This window comes from Acanthopagrus latus, chromosome 5, assembly GCF_904848185.1.
Source record: "Acanthopagrus latus isolate v.2019 chromosome 5, fAcaLat1.1, whole genome shotgun sequence".
Taxonomy (NCBI): domain Eukaryota; kingdom Metazoa; phylum Chordata; class Actinopteri; order Spariformes; family Sparidae; genus Acanthopagrus; species Acanthopagrus latus.
Genome location: NC_051043.1, coordinates 19550985 through 19577726, shown reverse-complemented (window position 1 = coordinate 19577726; position 26742 = coordinate 19550985). Strand labels below are relative to the sequence as shown.

At 41.6% G+C, this 26742-nt stretch overlaps 2 protein-coding genes across 2 annotated transcripts in view; both read left to right on the top strand.

Moving 5' to 3' along the window:
- si:dkey-215k6.1 (transmembrane protein 132C) overlaps positions 1-26742 on the top strand; it is a 254962-nt gene that overhangs the window by 145707 nt on the left and 82513 nt on the right. The gene's annotated exons all lie outside the window — the stretch shown is intronic.
- LOC119019547 lies at positions 19228-23061 on the top strand. Its single transcript, XM_037098268.1, has 2 exons — positions 19228-19626; positions 20500-23061. Exons 1-2 carry the CDS (start codon positions 19456-19458, stop codon positions 22222-22224), a joined length of 1896 nt encoding a protein of 631 aa, XP_036954163.1. The 5' UTR covers positions 19228-19455; the 3' UTR covers positions 22225-23061.

The following is a 26742-nucleotide window of genomic DNA, read 5'->3' as shown; positions in this document are numbered from 1 at the left end:
TAAGATGCCTTCCATAAGAAGGCTTCGTGAAAGAGTAAAAGACCCAGAGCTATCAATGCAACAGCCATGATATGAACTGACTGAATTGTTTTAAATTTTTTGACAGTGAAAAGTATATATTGCAGTGTCTTAAGGATATATCCAGACATTCTCCACCGGTTCCTGACCACAATCATAGACAGCAGTAGTTTTAGCTCAAAGGCACGTTCTAAACTATTTATTTCATCTTGACTTCTCCTCTTGTCCACATGAAGTTTTGCATTGAGGTCAAGTCAAAGCAGACAGGAAATCAATAAGGATATCTTTTCTTTTTTTCTTTTTTTTTTGAAAACTCAGATCTAGCCCATCACTTGCCTGACAGATTTTGAACAGTTTCTGATTCAAGCCGGTGACCCCTCTGCCCTGAGAGCGCAGGGCATTAACCTCCTGCTGCTGCGTCTTTATCCACACACGCAAGCTGGCACATCAGCCCGCCCATGTAGGGGCACATCAGATGTTTGACAATGAAAAAAAGCAGTAATACGTCTCTGCGAAGGGTAGTTTGCGCTTCCTGGTGTGACAGTGAAATACTTCCTTCCCTTCTTGCTGTCAGTAGTTGGTTCCTCCTGTCAATAAAAGCTTTACATGTGTTTTCTGAGCTGACAATAGCACCTGTCCTCACATCTGACGCCTCCCTCTCTCACTCCCCCCCCCTTCATCTCTCCATCACTCTCGGTCTTCCTCTCGCTCCTGGACCCTCTTCCTGTTTGCTCCTGCTCCATGCCTTTGTGTCTGTTTATATGTGGCTCATTCTACCTCTCCTTCTCTCTCATTATCTATTTCCATCTCCGTTTCAGTTTCTTAACAAGCTGCATCCTGTCTGTCTGGCACAGCTGTTGATTACCTAATTACCTTGTCTTTCACAAACACACACACAGCAAATCAACACACAAATTCACACACGTTCTCTCTCTCTCTCACACAGATTGCTATGACAAGTTATTGTTTACAATCAATCATAAAGGCTGTTTGGCTGACACCAAGTTTTAAATTTATAAAAAAGAAGCTTGATTAGATTATGTGATGCCGTGTGTGTGTGTGTGTATGTGTGTGTGTGTGTATGTGTGCGTGCGCGTGTGTGACTAGCATGTCCAAATACAGTGTGTGTTTTCAGCTCATTTCCAATCTTTAATAACACAATACCTGTAACTTTACAACAATAGATTGGGCTCCTGTAGAGACCTCATTATAAAACTGATTTACATGTGAGCTAATTATTAGAGGAGGCACTGGTATATAGGTAAAAAAAACAAAAACAAAACAAAACAAGAAATTACCTCTTCATTTGCAAATTAAGGTTTAGGTCATATTGTCCTCCTATCACAATGCTGCACTTATGGTCGGGTTATTTTTGGGAATGAAAATCCCTTATTTTATTATTTATTTGTTTTTTAGATACCTGTTCTGGGCGATACAAACAGGATGAAGCTGTCACGAGGTCTTGTTAAAAACATCACTTTTTGCACAAACATGGCTGTCCTGTGTCACCTTTACTAATGTTGGAACACTGTGGTCCAATGTCAAAAATGTTGTGTGGTTTCATGCTTGCAACACTTGAACAGCTGGGCAGCACCACCTACCAATGTAGAAAGTTAGATAATAAACGTAATGTGAGCAGAACATGCCATGTCCGAATCTGAACACATCTGTGGTTTACAGAAACGTTAACTGCTAACACTTTGCCCCGGCCACTTGGCTGAGAATGTACAGGCAGAAGGTCCTGTGCTCTGTACTGACGCATGCATATTCATGTGAGCGAAGCATTGCTTTGCAATTAACATGGAGCAATGGCAAGTTGGCATTTGCTCATTACTATGGTAATTATCTGGGCAACATACCAGGCAGTACTATACCAACAGAATGTTAAATGCACTTGAAAATACACTGTTTTTACACTCTGCAAAGAAGATGTACTGCCTTTACACAACTGAGGAGAACAAGGGAGCTCATACTGAGCATGTGCAAAAGATGCTAACTGTCAGCTGTACACCTGGAATTTGGGTCAACAATTTAGGTTGGATCACGTTCCCACCACAGACGAAAACACTCTTTCTCTCTGTTTTGTTGTACTTAGAGATTATGTTTTATTTTGTTTTGTTTAATTCATTGGCACAAACAAATGGCAAAACCTGAAAGAAAGAGCAGTGCAGGTGAGACATAAAAAGTCCGACTGGTGTAGCAAAAATATCTCAAACCTAGAGGAAAGGTAGAGAACAACCAAGCCCGGGACATCAAACCAAACACAGGGGAGCGTGGACAAACAGCGGAGTCTATAAATAGCACACACGAACAATAAAATAGCCATAAAGCAGGGGAAATGACAGTGTTGTAATGATAGTAAATGTGTGCATTTCAGTTTTAATGCTAATCTGAAGAGACGGAAAGGATAATAGTGTGTTGCATATCTTTATCGTGTATCGTGTGTGTGTGTGTGTGTGTGTGTGTGTGTGTGTGTGTGTGTGTGTCTGTCAAAAATATGTCTTATATGCTATGGCATTTCACTGGCATATTTCCCCATGTTTACAAATATTGCTTTTGGCTGAAACATTTGGTGAGACATAGGAGAATTGTTTTTCGGATCGGATCCTCTTAAGGATTTGACTAAAGCCCGGCCAATGATGCAAGTTAGTCGACTACAAGTAAAATCCATTTCCATCCCTCTGTCTCGCCGTCTTCCCTCATCTTTTCCTCGCTCCCATTTTCGATCTCTCTCCCTCATGTAATTAAATCCAAAGGTGTTTGTTTTTTCGGCATGAGATGGAGTACAGAAGTGCTTATTGCTGAAGAGAAAAAAAAACAACAAATAGCAGATGAAATAGGTCACCTATTAAATGAAATAACAGCTCTGTCCCATTTCGCCTCGTCCACACCCTCCCCTCTCTGGAACTATTGACTTTTCACCCTCTTTTCGTGCTCCACGTCACCTCATTTGAGCATCGGTGGAAAACCTCTTGTTCTTTCTCTCACTCTATCCCTCTCTCTCTCCGCTTTCGCTGTGATTAACGGTTCTGATTATGTGTGCCAGGATACCCATTAGCTTGGACACATGCAAAGGCCTCTGCCCTGCTTTCCATTACACACAAACGCGTACGCAAGCACACACATTACGCGCAGTTTCGAGTTCAACCCACAAACACACTCGCAGCCCCACATTTCCACACACTTCCACACTCTTCCTCTCTTACCAGCGGAGGCGCGAACGCTCTCGAGACTAATTATCAGTCAGGTGTGTCCTCTTATATTTATTTGGGCCAGTGAGGTGCTAACAAGCATTTCTCTTTCCACTTTAGCTTTTTCACTATTTTGCCATCTGTCTGTCTCTCATTGTTTTTTGCTTCTGTCTCATCATTTTCTTCACTCTCTCTCTCTCTCTCTCTTTGTCTTTCTCCCTCCGTGGCCCAGTATTGCTGAGGGAAGAGCTTTACAGGTTGTGTTCGGTGTCAGATCCGATGAAAAACTGCCAGAGACAAGGGGGTGAAAGAGGAAGCGCTGCGCTGAATAAAAAATCCGACAGAAACACAGGTGTGGTTTTCGTGTCAGGCGAGTTTTTATTCAAGGAGGACGGTCCGCAGTCTTGCGGTAGTCCCTGTGATGTAGTGGCAAACAGAAAAGGGTGAAGGGACTCTGACCTCCAACTGGTCGCTCTCACAAGACAAATAACCACCAACAAAGTCCGATACAAACAAAACTCTAAGTGAATTCCTTAAAAGCACAGCACAGCACAGAGATTTTCCCGACCTATGGGCACAGTACGTGAGCATGCAGTCGGTTCTCGATTCGCCGTTATACACAAACAGAAAGAAGCAAACACTTGCGCTTGCTACGACTGTAATTGCTGTTGCTAGGCAGTCACATAATTATCATCATCAAATCATCTCCTGCACGTTGATGTTAGTGACCGCTGTCTGTGATATCCACTCACATCAGCTACAGAGTCTGTTAAAATCTCTCAGGAATCTCATTTTGACAACATGCTTGTTAATGCTGCCGTCAAAATTTGGAGCCGTCACATGAAGCAACATTTACAAGCACACTAGATATCACTGGTAGATACAACTTTAACCTTGTCCTTGCTGAGACCTCCATAACTTGTAGAGCTGGCGCCCAAATGCATTATTAATAATAGCTTGTTACTAGCACATTGGTGATTTTTCAAGTTTCTCTGCCCGCACATGCACACAAATGAATGATAAACTAGAATGGCACTCAGCTCAGTGCATCCCGCCACCAAGGCCCAACAGTCCCCTTTAATTCAATCAAGCGTAATCCAATATCCAACTTAATTTCCTCACTCTGAATTATAAACAGACCCATAATTGCTCAACCATAATTTCAGTTCATCAGATCTAGGCTCTGCGTCAAATTGTACTCTCTGATAGATACCAAACATTTCCTGTATCCGTCGTATTATCCGGATCCGCACCAAAAGTCAGTGTGGTCCGTTCTGGGCCAAGATACCTTCCACCATCCAAGTATTGTGGATCTCTTCATTAGTCTTTGTGTAATCCATCAGACAAACCAACCACCAGTCAAAGAGATAGGTGAAAATACAACCTCTTTAGCAAAGGTGATTAATCATTTAAAGTAGATTACTGTGCCATCTTTACAATTGCAGAGGCTTGTTTACACGAACCGTATCTCTCATCAACTTGCTTAACCCTAATCATATTCTAACATCTTTCTTTCTCAATTCCATCCACATGTATTACAACAGTAGCTTTGCCTGCATGATTGGGTCTGTATGTGCATGTACAGTTTACAGTATTTAAAGCCAGCCGGATGTGAAACTCCTACATCTCAATGAATAGTTTGGTCAAAGTTAACCCCAATCCATCTTTCCGCTCAGCCTCATATATATCGTAACAGATACACTTCAAAACACATGCAGTTGTACTCACAGGCAGTCACATATTATGACATTCATGCGTAGACTGAGCAGATGTGTCTGCAGACACCACAATGTGTCCTCACATGCATGCATGATGGATGAACATGCCTCATGAGTAGAGAGAAACCTACAGCACCAGGGAGATCTGTCACTGTTTACCTCTCTACTCCTCACACTGACGTTCATATGTAATACTGGCATACATTGTTATATAAATATATTACAGCTTCTGTTGTTTCTATAGCTGGAACTGCTAGTAACCACCATCATGTTTCACATGATAGTAGGTCAATTCATTTGGTGCTTGATGCTGATCATCTTATGCTGCTTTCAAATAGAAATGCTGAGACTCATCAGTCCCAAAAAATCATATCCATCCGGAGTGTGATGACTGAGTGGAGGGCTGTAGATATGGCATTCTCTGCAGATCTGTTGGTTCTGAAGGCATACTGGTGAGGGTCCAGGCAGGGATGTTGTCTTTGAAGAGCTGGAGAACACAATTTACTTCATCGGGATAGCGGAGAGAGCCATATGGTCGCAGTCATTAAGACTCGACACAGCAGATTTTTTAGGTGCAGGAACGATGAGGGCTGACTTGAGGCAGGAGAAAACAACCTCTGAATCACTCCCTTTCAATATGGCTTTTCTGCACTTTTGTGTCATATAGGGAACCTGAAACAAGGAGACAGCAAATGATTTATTTAAAAAAATTATAGTGACCATGGGCTCCAAGAAGATTCTATTAAAATGTACAGTAATATATATTGTGAATGCCCCACTAGTTAAATCTCTTCTGCAGCTATGGAATCCTGTCATGAGCTGTGTACACCTGTTGTTTTGGCTTGTGTGTGTGTGTGTGTGTGTGTGTGTGTGTGTGTGTGTGTGTGTGTGTGTGTGTGTGTGTGTGTGTGTGTGCACGTTTGTCGCCAAGTTAAATTTATTGGAAAACAGAATTGAGTCTGATTCATACTCTTCTGAGAAAAATTAAAGTAACCCTCCAGGGAATTTTTAACTCAAGGTAATTTCCCTTCTAGTGTGTGTGTGTGTGTGTGTGTGTGTGTGTGTGTATGTTTGAATGAGCTGAGCTGGCTGGCATTGGGCCACAGTGTAGCCAAAACCTTGGCCCCTAAGGCTAAACAATTCTTCCGCTCTGATTAGCACATTAGCATGTCCCAACAAATGGCCAAGGACATTAGCATGGCAGCTAACAAAAAGGGCATCGACCGGGGCACTGGTGACATTTTATGCTAGTGCACTGTTAATCAATGCTCTGCTAAACAGAGGTAAGTGGCTGATAATGTGCTTTTAGAGAGGCCAGTGTGGGAGGATGGAGGGTATCGGCACGCCAGACAGGAAATAAGAGGAAGTAGCGCAAGGTTTCAATTAGAATATGACTTTAGGGTAAAGAGGAGGAGGGGTCATTCAACTAATTTGCTTACACATTAAATACAAATGAAACAATGCGGTATTGTGTGCCGCACACAAGCACACACTCTGTATAAAGTGTCTGAACGGCTTTTGATTACAATTTCATTCTCAATTCACTTTCCACGCTAATGCGTTTTCTCACAATCCAAATGCTTTGTTTCTAATCTCCTAATTCGATATGGCTTTTTTCTGAAAGTTGCCTCGGAGTAACACCGGGTAAAGTATTTTTTTTTTTCTTCTTGGAACTTGTACAAGAAAGGAAAAAAAGGAGCCAACTTTCTTCAAGACGAGAGAGCGAGGAGAGACAGAAACAATGGTGTCGCTGCACTTTTAAGGCTGACACAGTTTAAGGCCGTCATGATGAAAAGGGGATTTATGTTGATACTTTTAATCCGTCAGGCTGATGTGTCGGGGTTGCTGTGCCCTCGAGCAAGGCACATGGCCCGGATTAATCGCGTGTGATCCCCACAGACAGCTTCTGACTCCCTCCCTCTCTTTTTTCCATTTTTTTTCCTGCGCATACAGTGAGAGTGTGTGTCGGGAGAGGAACATGTACTCATAAGTGACATGCATCCGTGCGCGCGCACACACACACACACACACACACACACACACAGATTTATGCACAAGCACGCACTTATTCCACCTTTTGTAGTTTGATTTAAAGGTTCACCGAAGATTTATCCGCCTACATTTTTACACACACGCACACAGACACACACACACTTGTTCAACCTTTGAAACCTGCACTTATAAGTTCATGGGAGATTAATTCCCAGGCTCTTTTTCTGTCACAAACCGGTGCTTCTTTTCAGCTTCTTTCTCCCTCTTGGCTTGATGTCTCTCCCCGCAAAAGTGCCCACGTAGATAAACGTGTGTGCGATGATTGGTACATGCAACACAGGTCGGTAAATGCGATACGGATGAGCCTTACTTTCTTTGGTTTCACTGACTTTTCGCCCCAAAAGTGTTATGTGCACTAGCAAAACAATCCACGGTGGATCAATAAAAACACTTTGATTCGAGAAGTTTTTCGCGTCAAGAAAACAAACGAAGAGAAGATGAAAATGGTACAGAAGAAAGTAACTTCTAACAAAGCAGACACCAAATCACTTCGAGCTACTCCACCATTTTCATCAACTGTCTCGCAGGTGCTCATTGATTTTTCTTGCTTGAGTTTTTTTTAACTTCCAGCTTTGTTCGGGGGATGGGGGGGGGTTATGGAGTGTGTTTGTAAGTCGCTGAAATGTGACAAAAAAACCTCTGAAATAGTTTTTTTTTTATTTTGAATTCTCACTGGGGTGCAAAACTTAACAATGTCTGATGGTAGTGTGTTTTGAAGAACGGTGGCTGTAAAACACTGTGGTAGAAGGCCAGTGTTTGGACCAGTCAGCAGTGTTCAGCCCTTTATTGGAGTGCACAACGGGAGATTTGTGGGGAAAGGAACTATACAACAGGAACACATGTACAGGTAAGGTTCCTGTAATGAAAAGATATATACGTGACAAAAAAGTAAACACATGTATTAAAAGGTTGTGCATTAATTATTGTGTGTGATGCTCCCAGTCTTGTCCCCGTCTCTCCCTCTCCCTTGTTCGCATTCTGTATCTGTCACCTTCTCTCTTACTCCTCTGTCTCAACCTCTTGCTCCCTCACTACAACCAACTCTCTGTTTTCCCTCCTTCGTCATCTCTTCTGGGCTCTCTCTCCCCCTCTCACTTTCTTAAACACACACACACACACAGATTTGCAAAGAGCTCTCTGTTCCGTCTGCTAATTTTCTCTTCTTCCCTCTCGCACTCGGCTCGCCTCACCTCTCTCTCGCCGTCTTCCTGCCTGCCCTCATTTTTCATCAGTAACTAATAGCGCCGGACTCACCACTTAGGCTCAGCAGAAGTGTGTGTTTGTGTGTGCGTGTGTCACATTTGTTTCTTAATTCCTTTCATAATGAATTATGCTTTCTCTGGGTTGCTAGACTTCATGCTGGCGAGTAAGTGCTCTACGCACGCTGCAAGGTCTCCCTGCTGCAAATCTAGGGAAACTCAGGAAGGCTCCACGTGGGATTTCTACAGTTAGGTCACTTAAAGGGGCACGCCGAAGATTTTACACTTGGAGATCACGTTGCTTGTCATGAGTCGAACTGCTCAGCCTGTGAAAAACAGTTGTATCATGGCTTTTGTGGGTCTGCAGGAGCGCTGTCAAATCTGAGAAAATAACCCAACTAATGTCATAAGCTTATAGGCTTGGACTCCAATCATTTTGAGCTGAAAAACTGGCAAGAAAGATAGTATCCAGATGCATTATGGGAAATGTAGGATCCATGATTTAGAGTTTGGCCTTCAATATTACATTATCAATGACCTTACATCTAAGAAAAATAAGATGCTGCCTGCTCATTTAAAAATAGGTAAGTTGATGTACATTCAGAAAAGGAACAGTGCAGGCACAATGCTCTTATCCTTCCTTTACTACAAGTGGCACTCAACCCCTCAGTCCCTGTAGACTGTGGCTGTTCTGGTGGCTCTGACTAAGTAAATGTACACAAGACATTTGGCGTGAAAGTTGAAGAAAAAGATGCTTGCTTGGTCAATAACACCTGAATAAACAAACTTTAAAAAAAAAAAAAAGACTGCTGCTGCTTCTGTTCAGTCTTACTAATTCTTCGGGAGTCAGGAGGAAGTGAGGTATTGATGGACAACAAATCTGCTTCCTATGTGCACTTTTTCTCAGTGTGTGTGTGTGTGTGTGTGTGTGTGTGTGTGTGTGTGTGTGTGTGTGTGTGTGGCATTGATCTAAGGAAACAGCTCCTATAAATTCAATCAGTCCTATCCATTCTCTGGCTGTTGACTTTTAGCTGCCCTACTCCCACCTTGAGAAGCACGGCTACTTTTATGGAGATGGGCCATTCATTTTGCTCTTTCTTTCCCCTCTCGCTGCATTGTTCTCCATCGCTCTTTTTCACTTGCACATTGACTTTTCATTTTCTGCCTCTGCATGACTGTGATTTGTTTTTGTCTCTGTCTGAAGGTGCTCTCATTGAAGAACGGAAAAAAACAATATACCATGTGTTAGCTTTCTATTCTGAGCTGGAACAAAACACACATTTTACTGTATATGACGACAAATGGCAATTACTGTTTGCTGGTGAAGGACGTTGAGTATTTTTTAATTTCAAAGAAAAATTCATAACACTTGGAGTCATGTACAGTATCAGAACACTGTGACAAGAACTGTGGTGCATCAAACACTGATAACACAGTGAAAAGCAAAAAATGTTGTATAAAGTACCCAAAGTCATGCTTGACTTAAAGTAAAGATAGTATGTCAAAATATTTTGTAAATGTGAATGTGAAATGAGTGAAAGTACCTCATACTAATAATGCTTGAGTAAATGTCCTAAAATGTCTGATATTAAATGTACTTAAGTGTCAAACATACAATTAAAAGTAAATTATACAAATATTTACATGTACGTAATTATTGTATACGATGGGTTGACCGATTAAAAGCCTGGCCAATCATCAGGTATGATATTCCACATACTTCTTATTATCTGAATAAGTGTTTCATTATTTTCTTTACATAAATATCGATATAATATGTAAATTTAAAATGTACTCATTTGGCTCTGCTACAGCATTTAACCAGAAAAATAACTAGTAACTAAAATTATCTAGTTAATATAGCGAGGAAAAAGTACCATACTTGCCTCCAAAATTTAGGGGAGTGGAATTATAAAGTAGAAAAGAAAAAAGAGAAGTAGTGAGAGTAGAGGAGAATATGGAGAGAATGGAAAGAATAAAGCACAAGTAGCTCACAATTGTACTTATGCAAAACTCTCACCAAAATGCAACCAAAGCTTTTTTTGTGAATGTACCCAAGTCAAACCTTTGTGTAAATGCATAATTACGACGAAAAAAAGGACTTTTAAGATTTACTGTATTAGCGATAGCATCAAAATCGCTATTTTTAAAACACTAAGAAGGCTCAACACAACATGAAACTTTGCTCGTAGTATCACCAGGGTCTCTACACATGAACACAAACATTGAGAACATTGTTGGTGTACACAGAGTTTACTAAATAGAAAGTTTTTGAACAACTCACTTAGCAGTGGCTTGTTGATTTCCGAATGAGACATAACTTAGACGAAAGTTAAGATGGACTGCTCCTAAAGCCTAGTTCCATATAAATGCACAGAAAATTTGTTGTTTTGTCGTTAGCAAAAAACAACATTGACCTTGAAGTTGAAAAAGGAGCCTCATGTAAGAAACAATACTAAAATCAAAGGCCAGAAAAGTCACGTGAGACATCGCGTGGATAGTTGTTGCCGGAAGACAGTAGCGTTCCACCTTAACGTTCCTCCTTGATTATGTATTTACATATGTGATTAAGTTATCCCCGACTCTGTTGATGGTCAAGTGCCTTGTAGTGTGGATGTAATTTTCAGAAAGCTCGCCTGATTGTACTGTTTGGTGAAATTAATCTGTATGCATCTACTGTCCTGCGTTTAACCTTTAACTATCATCCAGGGGAAACTTGGCTCAGCACACATGCTCCTCTGCGCAACACCCTGCATAATATTGCACACACTTAGCCAGATTGAAACATGTGAGCTGTTTGAACAAACCAGTCAAAAACTGTTGGATATTCAGTCTTTGGACGGTTTTGACTTACTTCGTTTTGAGGACACCGCGACAACACTTTGGATGCTGAGAGGTGGTTCATGGTGGATGACAGGAAGTAAAATATTGCATTTAAACATAGTGACACAGTGACAGGAAGGGAGTCCAAGCAGGAAATATGCTTATTTAAGCTAAATTGAAAATACACACTGGGGGAAGAGGAATGTGTTTTGAATAAGCAATGAAAGCAGTGCACGGATGTATGAGATATAGGCCTGGACTAGAAACAGTAGAAGAGAAGCCGGAATAACAAACTGCTTTTACATTTCCTGGTGTGTGTTTAATACAAACTGTAAAATGTTTCATTTAGGAACAAGGCGGCGATGTGTGGGAGGAACTGTCTTGGATTATCTTTGAACAATTTCACACCTGTGCACATGTGGCTAATGCCTGCCAGTGCCATAAAACAGGTTTTACAGTTAGCTTGAGTACAGATTTGTCAGCATGTCCCTGTGATCTGTGTGTTTTTACTGCATGTTTGCGAACTTAAATTTCTTCTGGACAACACCAGAGAGTTAAAGCCATTCTTTTAGGCTGTCCAATCAGCATCTAACAGAGCATGTAAGGGCCTTGCAGGACCAAGGAGAGAGCTGTGCCTCCCTTGTGGCACTGCTTAAGTCTAGGTCTCTGAGGGCTGGAGAAGGAACCTATTAAACTCGTGGATGTTAAGGGGTTGAGGGATATACCGCGGGAGAAGATGATCTGGCTGTTTTCATTTATATGCCATTTGTGTCAGTCTGTGGTAGAAGCATTACTGAGTTTTGGTATTCACAGCTGCTGTTTCCGCCATCTGTTACATGTGTGAGAGCTGCTCAAATCGAAAGCCTGACTTAGTCTTCTTCTGCAAGATGTCTCATCAAAGAGGATCTGTGTATAAACCTCCGTTCCGTCACTCTCTCCTCTCTCGCCGGCTCCTCCATAAAGTGACCCGTCTGCCCGCCACTCTAATCGTCAGTAAGTGTTCCGATGCCAGAGGTGTCAACACACACAGAGTGTCCTCGCATTTACTTACCAATTGACTCCGAGAACAGTGTGTGGGAGAGTGCGCGCCTCTGTAATTTGTGTGTGTGTGTGTGCGGAGACCTTTCTGAAAGCCGAACTCTGCCCTATACAGGACAAATGATGTTGGCAAGCGCTGTCGTTTGCGACGCATTAATGCAAACACACAAACATGCACTAGCGACGGGGGCGTTTGGAGGCTGTACATCGACCGTTTTGTCTTGAATCTTTCAATGCAACTTGTTACCTCCCTCTTTCTTCCTTTTTTTCCTGCTCACACTTTCTTCTCCTCCCCCATAATCCTGTTCCTCTCCAGCCCTGGTAGTTTGATTGACAGGGTCACTGGTGTGAGCAGGAGAATTGAACCTGCAGGCTCGTTTCACACTGTGGCCAGACCACTTACCATCTGACATTAGGGGGCTTGCGGCATGGTGGGAGCTTGGCATGTGGCCTTCTAGACGCGTCGTCTCAAGGATACACACACAAACCTGCACATGGACAGAAACGTCTACTGAATGCTTACACCCAGGAATGTACAGTATAAACCCACCACTGCACACACACGTACCTAGAGCAAAAGCCTGCAGAAATCCTTTCAGGTCTTCTATCGCTGCTTTTATTGTATAGCAACAGCTTGAACAAATTAACCCAGCACCCTTGATCAGAAGGGGAGGTACAATAAGTGAAACAATAGCGACTCCTACCACTCTCCTAACTACTATTCAACCGTTTCTCCTCCATCACTCTCTTTCTTCCCGACTTCTCCCTGATTCCTGCCTTGCTACTCACACATGTGCATGCACACACACACACCATTGCCCCACCTCCCTCTGAGCTGTCAGGGAGAGGAAGCGAAGAGGCGAAGAGCTCGGCCTTCTGGGAGTTGGTGTTTTATTTTATTTTTTTTTAAGACCTGAGTGGGCCCGTGGTCTGCATAGCTGACAGGCTGGATTTGATACCTGGCCTGATTCAGTCACTCTCTCGGTCCCACCCAGCCCGGCCCGGCTCGTCATGGCACGGCTCATAAACCCCTGTGTATATTATTAGTGGCTAAATATACGCAAGGCACAATCCCAAAACAGTGGACTGAGGATGATTTGTGTGTGTGTGAGGGGGAGGGCATTAGACTTTGTCAGTTGGATAATATTTATATAAGCCTCTGTGAGGTACCAACACGTTAGTACAGTATATGTATAGTGTACCATAAATGCTACAATTTCTGTCATTTCTGTTTGAAACACACTTCAAGATGCATTTCTGTTTACTGTCTTCACTTTTGCCTCGCTTGAAGGGGATCCTCAAAGTTCACACCGACTTAAGATGAGAAATAATACAGAAAAAATACACAATACCCGGAACTTGAAGCTGAAGCAGCGAAATGGAGTTCAGCCCTCAATGTTTTTTTTTTGTTAATAACACCCGTCCTTTTGCTACTGTGACATGTCAAAATGTCATCTGTGAAAAAAAAAGGCTTACTGTGACCTGCTACCAACATGTTGTGCCTGGACTTGAATGGTCTCGACACATCCACACAGCTGTTTCCAATCACTCTGGTTGGTTATCATCTCTCCGGCTGATCTTCCTTTGGGCCCTGATGAAAATTGCACAAGGTCACCAAACTCCATGGATACAGGGTGCTTTGACACTGGTGATTGTTCCCCATTATTTCAATCTGTACATGGACAGATGACTGACTTCTCATGTTGTTTATGAGCAAAGAAGGATGGAGGGACATTGACAGAGGGCGATGACATTTTGTGTTTGATCAGAACCTGTACAATACCTGCTGTTGTAACCCAGCTAACCACATGCTAACACAGCTTTATGCTTACATCCCAGCCCTGGTATTTCCTGCCTCCCTGTTACTATTTTTGATAGCCTTTTTAAATGGGTTAAATTAGGTGTCCATTTTTATGATAGTGTTCCATAAACCAATTAAGAGGCAGAGTAGGGGTTCCTGGCACACCTTCACCTACTTCCAGGGTGCAAGGAGACAGAAAAAAGTGTGAAGAGATCAAAAAAGTCTGAAGCAACATGTGGTAGAACAACTTATTAGCAACTTATTAGACTGATGTGTTTCTGGCCGTCATCAGGCCAGAAACTTCCGCTTCTCTTCTCACCTCGTATCCCTTTCCATGGGGTCACGGAGTGTTGCTGCTGGAGCCAATCCCAGCCTTGTCTCAGGGCGAGGGCAGGGTACTCCCTGGACAAGTCGCCAGCTCATCGCAGGGCCCTCACTGATCAGCAATGTGGGGTTCAGTATCTTGCTCAAGGACACTTCAACATGCAGCTCAGCCTTGCCCGGAGCCGGGAGCAGCGACCTTTCGATCATTAGTCGACCTGCTCTACCCACTAAGCTACAGCCGCCCCTGGGCCAGAAACTCTTTCTGTTAAACAAATTAAGTTATTAATGCAGACACTCAATGGAATATTACAATTTCCTTTCCGAGAGCAGCGGCTGAGCACAAATCCATACATTTTTTTAATCAGTTAGTCTCATAGTAAGTATGATCACAGAGTGCTTCTTAAAAATCTGTCTTTAGTTGTTAGTCACAAGGAACCTGTATGTGTGTTGTTTTTATTTTTTTACTTGATAACTTAATAGCGCCATATGACTATATATTATGGCACAGAAATATATTTTGCATATTCAAAAGAATAGAACATTTTTGTCCGCCGATTAAAGGGGGATAAATGTGAAATCAAAAAATGTTACCTTGTTGTACAAAACCACATCTTGCCACTTTACATGGCAAATGTTGTCTTTCCATAAGTTTCCACTCTTTCTAACATGAAAAACAAAACAACCTGTGGGGATTTAATTTAACATACCAAATATAGTCATTATTCATGAATAAGTCAATGATGGGATGAACACAATGCCATTACTAAAATCTGTTTCTGACGTGTCATCAAATCTCGACCTTCGGTGAAGACTTAATACTCGATTGGAAAGAAAACATGAAGGATACTTAGAAATACAGATAAAAGTAATAACTATGTTACTAAATTCTACTTACTTTTCCCTCCATATTTAATCCTTGTTTTTTTTTTAGCCACCATGTATCGTCCTCTAAACCCAGTTTCAGGGGGCATTTAGGAGCTCTTATGGGGGGTTTTAGTTTCCCTCGGGCATCTCTTAATTCGCTACTTTAGACTATCCTTTTTACCCTTCCTCTCGACTCCCTATCCTCGCATCTGCTTAGCATATTTTAATAGTAGAGTCTGATAGCAGAGAGTTGGCCTTTTATCTCCTGCCCTCCCCACTCCTCTCTGGTCTCTTCTCCTCTTCTCTCTCCTCCTCTAACCAGTGTTTTTTCCCTCTATTTGTTGTGATAAATGACTGTTAGATGTGATTTCCCCAGGATCATATCTCTCTCAGGGCCGCACACCATAATTAGATGGCATGATTAATAATTCATTCTTTCTCTTTTTTCTCTTTCGGAGTCTCTGTCAGTGTGTGTGTGTGTGTGTGTGTGTGTGTGTGTGTGTGTGTGTGTGTGTGTGTGTCTGTGCGTGTGTGCGTGTGTGTGTGTGTGTGTGTGTGTGTGTGTGTGTGGGCAGAAATCCATCATACAGTATAAAGCCAGCGATTGAGTCATTTTCTATTTTGAAGCCAAAACAATAAAAAACAGTTATGGGGGGGAAAAAAAACAACAAAAAAACAATGAAAATGAGTTCACCACAGAGACAAAGAGTTTACATGCCAGTGCAACACAAAGAAAAAAAAAATAAGCAGCTGAAAGACTGTGGACTTCCCCTAAAAGACACACATATGGAGTTTTTGTGTAAGCAGTGTGTGTCTGTTCATCCTCACACCCAGAGGTGATTGATTTAACTTTCCACACCAAAGAGGCAGAGACTCTGTTTGATTCACACACAGAGACACACACACGTGCACAAATAAAGCATCGTGAACTGTATGTTTTGTAACTACACAGACATAAAGGACCACTGTGTAGGATTTAGTGGCATCTAATGGCGAGGATGCAGTTTGCAACCAGCTACACCTCCTCTCTGTCCAACACATATTTATTCCCAGGTACCATGAATGTGTCTTCTTAGATGTTGATGAAGGTTCTCAGTCAGCCAGGTCATGGTAAATCTAGGCGCTGTATTGTAGGCAGCTGGACTTGTTTCAGTTTCTTGAAGACGGCTCACCTCTCATGCAAGATAATTCTCCGGGTCTAACCAACTGGAGGGGAGTTCCAGGTTTTTAAACTTTGCATGGGAGTGTCCTTACAGAGTTGTTAAGAATATGTGTGGGTCGCTTGCCAAACCAGCCTCCATGCGGGTTGCTAAGGCGAGGTGAGTCCACGTGTGAACGGCTGTTCTGGGGAAAGAACTCAGTACAGCATTGTGGTTGGGTGATAAGCAATGTCATAGGCCACCTCCTCTGTTTAAAGACACTCGTTCCAGTTTGACATCGATGGAACACCTTTACTCCTCTTTCAAACCGTCTGTCTTCTCTGGCCAAGATGTTTACATTGTTGTTGTCAAAGGGATCATTTTTCTCCCTCAGACAGCAGAGTCTTGAGTTGGGGCTTGAGCTGGGAGTTGGCCCTCCTGTGTTGTGCCATTCATTTGTCTACTTGGCTCTTTCATGATAAACCACAATACAGTATGTTTTAGTCTTGCACAGCCCAGCGTGCTCTCACTTCCAGTGCACTGGATATGGCAGCCAGGTCGGTGGTCTGACGCTTCTCAGTTTGACACGATAGGTATCCCTCTATTGGCACGTCCTGAGGCCTTAGCAACCAGGTTAGTGTTAGTGAGTAACTTGCCATTTTCAGCTTGCTGCTAGCAATGGGGATGTTGAAAAGAAGTAACATGCAGAAAGCTAAAGGAAGTGGAAATTTTATTAGGACAGAACACATATTTTGATGTAAGTTTAAGCATAAACTGTTGGGCAGCTCGCTTTGTGGGTTTAAAAACTCAGTTATTTTTATTTTTCTTATTTTTTTCTATTATAGTTTTTCTCTTCTGTTTGTCTCCTGGCATCTCTCTGAAACAGAGAGTGTTGTCGCGCCTTGTCGTCAGTTATAGTATTCAAGCTGCAGGCCACTCGTTGCACCAAAACAAGCAGAGTACATTTTTCTTCAGCTACTTACTCTTGTGTTTGGTTGTGATATGTTTCATTAAAGAAACATCAGAAGTCAAAGTCTTTACTGTTCTTTTCATTAATCAGAATTTCACACAGCATGTGCCAGCACATTTCTTTCTTCCTCTTCTCTGTAATTTTTGGATTGTATTTTTCTGTTTGTTGCCCTCAGAGTTTCCTCCTTCTCCCATTCTTCTTTCTCTCCTCTTTTCTTTGAATTCCCTCCTTCCACTTTCTCCATTTGTTGTTCTTTCTTTTTTGTTTACTTCTCAAAACTGTGACATCAGCCAGACTAATCGGCCTCTTTGCATCCCCCCCCCACACCATACATAGAAAATAAATTAGATTCTTTATTTCCACTCACAGATTGGTATAGATTTCTTTTCCAGAGTGAGGGGAATATAATAAGTACACATAAATGGTCATTAAACAGTGTGAAGGCTACTGGAAGGAAGTTTGTACTCAGGCCCGTGTTTCATTCAGTGCCATTAAAAAGCCAAATAAAAAACAAAAAACAGACTTTTTATGGGCTATTTTGAATATGCCACGGTTAATGTGCACTGTGGGAGTCGAGTCCTGCGCAAGCAAAGAGCCACAAGACGCAGATTACTTAAAACCCTCTTGGCTCTTCTACCTCATTGTAAATCACAGTGTGGAGTGGATTACTGCTTCTCATACAGCACACCACTGTGCTAATACGTCTAAATTTTCATTTTGCTCCCACAGTAAGTAGCAGGTAAATGGTGTGCAACTTCTTCCACGCAGCCAGCAGGAATCCCTCCATTACAGTTTTAGTTTTAAGCGGCAGTAACTAAATGTTACCGCGACGATGGTAATTGTTGTGTTTTTTGTTTTTTTTCTTCTTGTTTAACAGCTCTCGCGCCACATACACACACATAGCAAACGACATGGAAAACCCTAGACTGCTAACTGAGCTTGACCTCTGACCTCCTCGGATGAGAGGAAATAAAAGAGAAAAAGGTATCAAATCAAAACACAATATGAAGCAGAAACACCATGATGACAGTCTGCAGGGTGCAATGGTCTGAATCCTTTCTCACCTTGCAACAAATAGCCATGCATTATGTTTTTTTTTTCCTTCCCCTCCGAGAGAAATGGCCATTGCTCAAATAAATTAAAGAATGAAATCTCATTTTTATCACAGCAGGGCCAAGTAGCCCATATCTCAAGAGGCGTGTCTTCACCTCCCCTGGACAAACATCATAAAAGCACCAAAATATCAGAGAAGAAGAGATGGATGTGATATCTAGAGCTGCATTAAATCAATATCTGATTACAGAAACTGAGGAAGGTTAGAGTGTGTCTGACTGTGTGTGTGTGTGTGTGTGTGTGTGTGTGTGTGTGTGGCTGAGACAGGTTATCGAGTTAGGATGGAGGTCGGGGGTGGTGACGGCACCAAATGCTACATCTGTCACCGCGCTTTGATTTTAAAAATGTGTTGTGTGTTGTTGGTAGCTGTCACTCTGCTTTTGGCCCCAGACTTTTCGCATAGGCATCGCCGATCGATACCGTGTGACTGTGGAGGTCTGTGTGTGTGTGTGTGTGTGTGTGTGTGTGTGTGTGTGTGTGTGTGTGTGTGTGTGTGATCGACGAAGGGGGATTTAAGCGCAATAGGAACCAATAAAGTGTAAATCTGAGCAGACACGGTGTACAGCCCAGGTGGTTTCTGTCTGCTAAGGTCTGGAGTTTTTTTGAAGCGGCTTTTTGTATTTTTTATTTTTTTACTCCCATCGGAAAGAAAAGCCCACTCTCTGACATCATGCCAGACATACTCATAGAAAAGTTTTGTTTTGTAATCACAACAACAAAAAACAAAAAGTTTTGTGGCCAGCTCCTCAATCAATTTTGCCCAAACCTCATAGTTCAGGGTCTGTTTTCTACTTTTTTTCTGTAACTATCTGATTCTGATGGGCTTAATAACACACACCAAGAAGCCTTTAGCCTTTTTTCTCTGTATTTTAAAAGTTACAGCAGATCCAGTTCAGTTTTGTCCCGACTCTTACATGCAGACTTGGGAAGTAACGGACTACATGTAACGGCGTTACGTAATTAGGATACAAAAAAAAGTAACTGTATTCCGTTACAGTTACAGAAAAAAAAGACGTAATCCGAGTACCGGTACATCTGGAAAAAAACGGGATTATTAGTTCGATTACAATTAAAATACATCACGATACAAACACTTACCATGCCATGCATAATGCACACGCGCACACATACGACAGTTCACGACAAGTCTGACACAACGGCGATCTGCTCTCAAGTGAAGCCATATAGCCAGTTCATTAGTCATTATGGCATCGAGCACTAAAAATGCTTTCACTGGATGGAAATTTCGCCATTGCTTTGTTTCTAAAGCCGAAAAGGGGAACAACATCACTGTACAGTGCAAGCTATGCCTTCCATCTGTGAAAATGTTGTCATCGTCCAAGGACTCGACATCCAATTTAAAGAAACATTTACAGGTAAGCAAAACTGCTAATGTTAGCTAACTACACAAAACTTCTTTAGCTAAAGTTAACATTAGTTAGCTTGCTAACCAGGCTCGGGCTGTCACTGTTGCTAATGTTGCCGCTACTACTACTACCGCCACTAGTGTTACTAACTTACTACGTTACTGTTACTGAAAAATATTTTGGGACTGTAGTTTGTGCTGCTGGTGACCGGGATGTGTTTAGTATTTTTGGTAGTTTTGAAGTTTGATCATGACGTTCGAGTGTGAATACCGTAACGTTATTTAGCTAAATAATCACAAGAGCTTTTATTTCTCATATAATTAGACATGTTGTAGTCCGAAGCCTCGTTTTGGTTTCGTTTGCCTTGTTAAAATTAAGACATTGATACAAACTCAACACTTCCTGTGTGCGTTTCAAATTAAAAGCCCTCTAGCATAAATAGCTCAATTAGGCTTTTATTGTGAAACATTTGCAAGGACTTGTCGTAGAAAACTCGTTGACTCACTTGAAATGTAGTTACTGCCACCTTGTGGGGCTTGTACGTTAATAAATAAATAAATAACATAAAAATAATAAAAATAAAACATCTGCAGCGACTGAAACGTGTCACTAACACTTTAGATGACAACAAGGTATTAAAATTAAAGCATGATTATATTAAGAATTTGTATGGGTAAATTTGGGTGACGTGTGTTTTACAACTGCTATTACTAGAAATAGTAGTAACAATAACACTAATAATAATTGTTACTGTTATTATTATTACAGCATGTGATGTAATTCTTGAATACAGCTGAATAGATATTAGTCAATTAATAAAACTGAATAAATCTAGCATACCCTACAATACTTGATTTTTAATTTGCTTTTTGTGTTCCTCAGAGGAAGCATTCAAGACATTTACTTCTGACCAAAGAAGATACAAGTCAGTCGGAGATGAATCCTGTTGAATCTGAACATGGACAAGAGACCTTGCGTGTTCCCCATAAACAACTAAAACTTGATCTTGGGCAGAGAATATCCCAGACTGCAGTCAGTACACTGATATTGGAATTTGTGATCGACGATGTCCAGTCTTTCTCCTTGGTGGAACAACCTTCGTTTAAAAAGCTCATCGAGGGGATCAGTGGTGGCAAAACAGTCATGTGCAGAAAGACTCTAGTTCAGCGTATTGAGAAGGAATTTGCTGTCATGAAAGAAACCTTGATTGCAACTCTTCAGAAAGTGACAAATGTGTGCACAACAGCAGATTTATGGACTGCACACAACAGAAGTTTCTTTGGTATGACATGCCACTGGATTGAGGAGGAAACGATGGAGAGGAAATCTGCAGCACTGGCCTGTGCACGAGTGAAGGGACGGCATACCTTCGATGTCCTTGCTGCAAAAATCTGTGAAATACATGCAGAGTACAAAGTACAACACAAAGTAAGGGCCACAGTTACAGATAACGGGAGTAACTTTGTGAAGGCTTTCCGTGAATTTGAAACCACTGAGGAGGCAGCACCAGACGAGTTCGATGATGGAATACGGTTCATGGATATGGATGCAGTTCTGGAGATGGAGGGAGATGAGGAGCTTCATTTTTTCCTTCCCCCTCATCAAAGATGTGCTGCTCACACGCTCAACCTGATAGCCACTAATGAGGTGGATAAAGCAGCATCAAAAGGACCATCCCGCAAAGTGTACCGAAGTGCAATGGGAAAGTGTGCTGCCATATGGAACAAAGCACACAGGTCATCAGCAGCTGCAGAAGCAGTGGAAGATATTGCCAACATGAAGGTTTGTGTTCCATGTGTAACAAGATGGAGCTCTGAATATATGGCTATTTCCAAACTGATTGGACTCACGCAAGATCAGCTGGACGACATCTGCGGAAGGCTCGGAGTGAGCAGACTGCACCCTCATGAGATGACTTTTCTTAAGGAATATGTAGCTGTGTTACAGCCACTTGCTCAATCCATTGATCTTCTACAGGGTGAGAAAAAGTGCTACCTTGGATTCCTCATTCCAACAATCTTAAGCCTCAAATCTAAGCTGTCTGACAAATTGCTACATGCAACCTACACAGCAAACATCATTACTGCAGTTACTGAGGCACTTGACAGTCGCTTCGGTACCGTCCTGAGCAGCCATGAAGCAAAAATGGCAACAACCACCATGCCCAAATTTCGCTTGTGTTGGCTTTCTCCAGAAAAGAAAGAGGAAATGTGCAAAACAGTGATTCAGGAGGCAACATCTTTGGAATCCAAAGCACCTCCTGCAGCTGAAGTGAATATCAGCTCTGAAAATGATGGATCAGACGAGGAGTTTTTTGTGTTTGGGAAGACAAACAGGGCTGATAAAAGCACAGCAGAGGAAGAAGTCCGGCGGTTCCTCGATGATAGTGTGAAAACCATGGATTCCCTACATGCATTTCCCTTGATTAAGCGGCTCTTCATGAAGTACAATACTACACTGCCTTCTAGTGCTCCAGTTGAACGTCTGTTCAGTTATGGAGGAAATGTACTGACTTCCTCTCGTAACAGAATGTCAGATGATCACATGGAGCAAGTCCTCCTCCTTCGCTACAACAGAAAGTTCTACCCAAAGCTATATTTTGACTGAATGTTGACCGACTGTGAGGATGCACATTTAAAGTATCTGCTCTGTGGGTTTCCAAATGGTGCCTACTAACTTAACTGCTATTTTGAAGGCAGCAAATGTTCCTTTTGCTCTATGATCGTAAATTGTAGGACTGTGCCTTATTTTAGAATTTTCTCCCTGAATTTGATTCATGGTTTTATATTTATTGTTAATCTGTGGGTGGACACCTGATTTGTTAAAAGAAAAAATACAATGAATGTTCTTAACACATGCACCAAAATTGAGCATTTTCTCTTTACTTTGTAAAGGAGCATATTTTATGTTTGTATGTTTTGTAAATGACAGTATTCTGTAGCTAACAAGACTCAATAGACATAGGCATTTTGACAGTTCAGCAGGAAGACACCTGGTTTGTTCAAAAATACCTTAAGTGCTCTTAATCCATGTATTAAAGTTTAAAATATCATGTTCTGTTTCTTGTAAAAGGAGCAGATTTTATTTCTGCTTTGTAAAGTATACTCTTCTGTAGGCCCATATTTTAATTTGGAATCTGTAAGTCTACTGCCTGAATTTGCTTTATGGCTTAACTTTCTTTCATCTGTTCTTTGTTCTTTTTGTATAATGAAAATTCAGTTGGTGGACACTGGATTGGTTAGTGAGGTTCCTCTTAAACAATGTTACTAAAAAGCAGTTTCCAGTTTGCCTTGTAAAGACGCAGATTTTCTTTTTGCTTTGTAAACTGTGTTCAAATTATATGTAGTGCACTTTCTTTGTATGTCTCTTAAGTTTTTCTTATTCACATTTTTGTCACATTGTTCTGTTGAATAACAGAATTAAAGATCATGTTATTGATATTTCTTTTTTCTTGTCTTTATTGCTTTTGTATTGAGGTAATCCAAAAGTAATGTAAAGTAATCAAGTTACATTACTTTAATATTGTGGTACTTGGATTACATTACTGATTACATTTTTTAACAGGTAATTAGTAACTGTATCGGAATACATTTTTAAAGTAACTCTCCCAACCCTGCTTACATGATAGGCTGATGATTACATGTAATGATGGAGGGGTGTTATCCGCTTGAAATGAGCTTGAAAGGAGATTATCAGTGGATGGAAAGCAAAGTTTTTGTACATTTTTACAGGGTAGGTAGTCACATTATGTGTTCTCTGTCTTTTCTCCATTTCCCCCGTCGTTGTAGAGGATGGCACATTTCTGGTTTCTCATTTCACTTTTTACTCTCTGGGTTTGGTTGTCACGGTATACCAGCCCAGTTGCATTGATGAGGTCTGGGCAGTTGATGTTTCTCAAAGCACTGATACATGTCCGAAGCCTGTGTATCATACTGATGTATCTAAAAAAAAAGTGTCATGTCGTGTTTATATTAGATGTTTATGACCTGACTGTTATATCCGGAGGTGGAGGGAACAGTTACAGGCAAGAAGGCTGCTAACTATGCTAGTTAAAGAGCACATTATGCAGATAGTAGGACAGCGCGAGTGCATTCAGATTTTATGGGGAGAGAGGCTGCTTTCAGGAATTTCAAACATCTTCATAAACAGTCAATGAGGTAAATACTGTGGCACATTTAAGCAGACACACCCGAACTGCACTTCCACCCGGCAATTGAGACCATTCGCTACAGATCGATCAAAGAGGGCCCAGAGACTGTTTCAACATGTATAAATTCTAAAATCCACTGGATACTTTTGATGAGGGACCACAGTTTTTTAACACCACTGGATACTTTTATAGAGACCTCAGGATAACTTCATGCCATGTTTTTGGGCACAAATAAAGGATATTTTTGTCGCGGCAGCTCAAGCCGCGCACCAACACCAAGTTCCGTGAGGACTGACTATGAGGCAAGACTTTGTTGCAGCATGCAGACTGTTTTATAACTCTGAAATATAAAAAAAAACAACCCTTTTTTAAAGAAACTGAGCGACCTGTCGTTTTTATCAAAGTTTAAGCAAAAGTCACTTGCTTTTAGGCGAGGGGTTGATGTGAGGTAACTGAGTGGGAGGAGATGTGTCGGATTTAATGAGATCTTCGGAGATATGTGGAAATGAATGCGGGGAATCCAGTTATTAATGGCGCATCATCTGTGTCTCATCAAGATGATAATTCAAATCTTTTTTTTTTCTATTTTGCAGCAATTAGACCAACCAGGGCACTCCTAATGGAGGCTAATGCAGAGAGCCTCGCTCAGATGTAAACTCTCTCTCTCTGCTTATCTTTCTGTCTTTCGCTTGCACGAGTCTCATCCTCTGTTTCTGTCCTGTTTGTTTCTCCCCCGACCATGTCTTGCGCATTCTGTGTGTCTCTCTTTCTCTATCTCGTCCTCTTTCTGTCTTGTCTCTTCCTCTCGGTCTTATCGACTCATCATTAGTCTGCTGACATCTCGCTTTCGTTCTCCTCTTGTCTCCTCCCTCATTCACCAGCACTCCTCCATGTGTTTTTATCTTTCTCTCAGAATCTTTCATCTGTTTGAAAAAGTAAAATGAGAGAAAGAGCGAAGTGGGGGTAAAAAACTGAAATATTCATTCTTGCCATCATACAATCACAGAAAAAGCCACAGTACTTTTTTTGGGTGGGCGGGGTTTAGTTACAGCCTGCGATCATTTACAGTCAAAGATGAGTAAAATATGAACTTTATTTGGCAAGTAAACTTCAGAACAACCATTTGTATGATCAGAAACCAATTACAATTTGAGAGCAGCAGCATAGATTTTATTTTATTTATTTCTTTATTACAAACTAATTGACGTGTTTTCCTGATTGAAGTCATTATAAAGGTGGGCACAGCAAGTTCTCTACTGCATTCATATTGTTATCATTAGTATTTTAAAATACTTTGCTTGTTATTAAAAGTAATAGTTTTGTTGTCTGTCACAGATCTCACACGCGAGCACCGTTTCAGAGTTTCAAAGTAAGAGTCATGCACTGAACCAAACATGAAAAATGATGACTTGTCCATGGCTCTCGGGTGCCGAACGGTAAAGTTAAGTATATCGTGAAAAATCCATGTGTTTGTGATGACGTCCACGAGTAATTAATTAATGTCGGCACCGTCTCGAGGCTCTTCAGGCTTGGTTAAATTTCCCCCCTGTCCTGTCTTGTCTAACTCGGTCTGCTGTGTGCTGGCACAAAAAACAAAGCATTAAATCTACAAAAATAAAATACCCAGAAAAACGACAAAACATGACACCTGGGAGACCGGCTAAGTATGCATACAGACACACACCGGCGCAGGCAGACGCTCGCATCCCTTCGCTGAGCCTCTCTTAAAAGCATTTGCATGTTGCATACTGGTGTAGGTCCGGGTGGGGGGTCTGTGTTGGTCCCCTCGTGTGTGTGACAGCAAGACTATGTCACTGCTGTTCAAATGAGGAAAAGGGAGTGTGTGACTTGTTTTTTTTTTTTTTTTTAAGGGATGAATGGTAAAAGGACACAACGTGTGCACAGCATAGCGTATGTGTGTGTGTGTGTGTTTCTGCAGAGAGAGAATATTTGCCCATCGAGGCGGGGGGTGGGTATGAACAAGACTAGGGTGAACCAAAATAAGAGATGGCGTAAGTCTGCGGGTGTGGGTGTTCGTAAGTTCTCGACAGGAGGTCCGTGCATGTCAGCGAAGGACCAATGCGCAATCAGACAACCGCTATGCTGGGGAATAGCCCATTACTTACCGCCCTGCCGGAGCTGCTTCTGTGTGTGAGGAAAGGAGACAGAGAGGAAGATTGTGTGCAGGTGTAACCCCCCCTTTGGCTGCCTAATGGTCACAGGGTAGTGAAATGAATATGAGACCAGAGTCTAGACGAGGTAGGGACGAGTTGAGGGTGAGTAAAGGACAGAAAATCAGTCGCTGGAGGAGGGTACGTTCAATATGTTGAAAATGTATTACAACTTAACCACCATAACCATCAGTAACCAAAAGAACACCTTGCTCCGTGCAAACTCATATCTCATATCTCTCATGAAGTCAGGACCTGATTGCATTCTTTGTTAAGCATGTCATTTAAAAATATAAATAAATATGTTTAATTAAGATCACAAATGTCCCCTTACCTTAACTCAGTGCTTCAAGTTGCCCAGACATACCCGAAAAAATGATGCAATGAAAACAAATTAAATACATTAACACCGAATATTTGCAAAGTTGTAATTATGCATGTTTTCCTTGTTTTCTGATTTAACGTTAAAGAAAGAAAAAAAAAAAAAACGGTGCAGTTTTGCTCCGTCGTCCGGCAACTCCCACCAGCTCCGTTTTGGGTCCGGCACATCGCAGCACTGCTGGACAGGTGGAGTTGCGAGACAGAGGAGTTACCGCAATAATTACATACTCACGCGCAATTGCAGTCATAGGTATGTGTTCAAAACACAACAACACAGAGTGCAGGATAAAATTGCAGAGGTGAGACTGAAGCTGTCAGGTTGCCAGTGGTTACTTTTACATACACATACTGCAGATCACCTGTTTTATCAGCTTATTAGCACCTCATGGTGCAATCAGATGGTTAAGTTAGTGACAGATTGAA

What these genes read in the sequence shown, in the direction of transcription:
- LOC119019547 (XM_037098268.1), top strand. Translation starts at nt 19,456, where the DNA reads ATGGCATCGAGCACTAAAAATGCTTTCACTGGATGGAAATTTCGCCAT. An exon ending in ATTTAAAGAAACATTTACAG is followed by an intron (nt 19,627 to 20,499) that starts GTAAGCAAAACT and finishes TGTGTTCCTCAG; the next exon opens with AGGAAGCATTCAAGACATTT.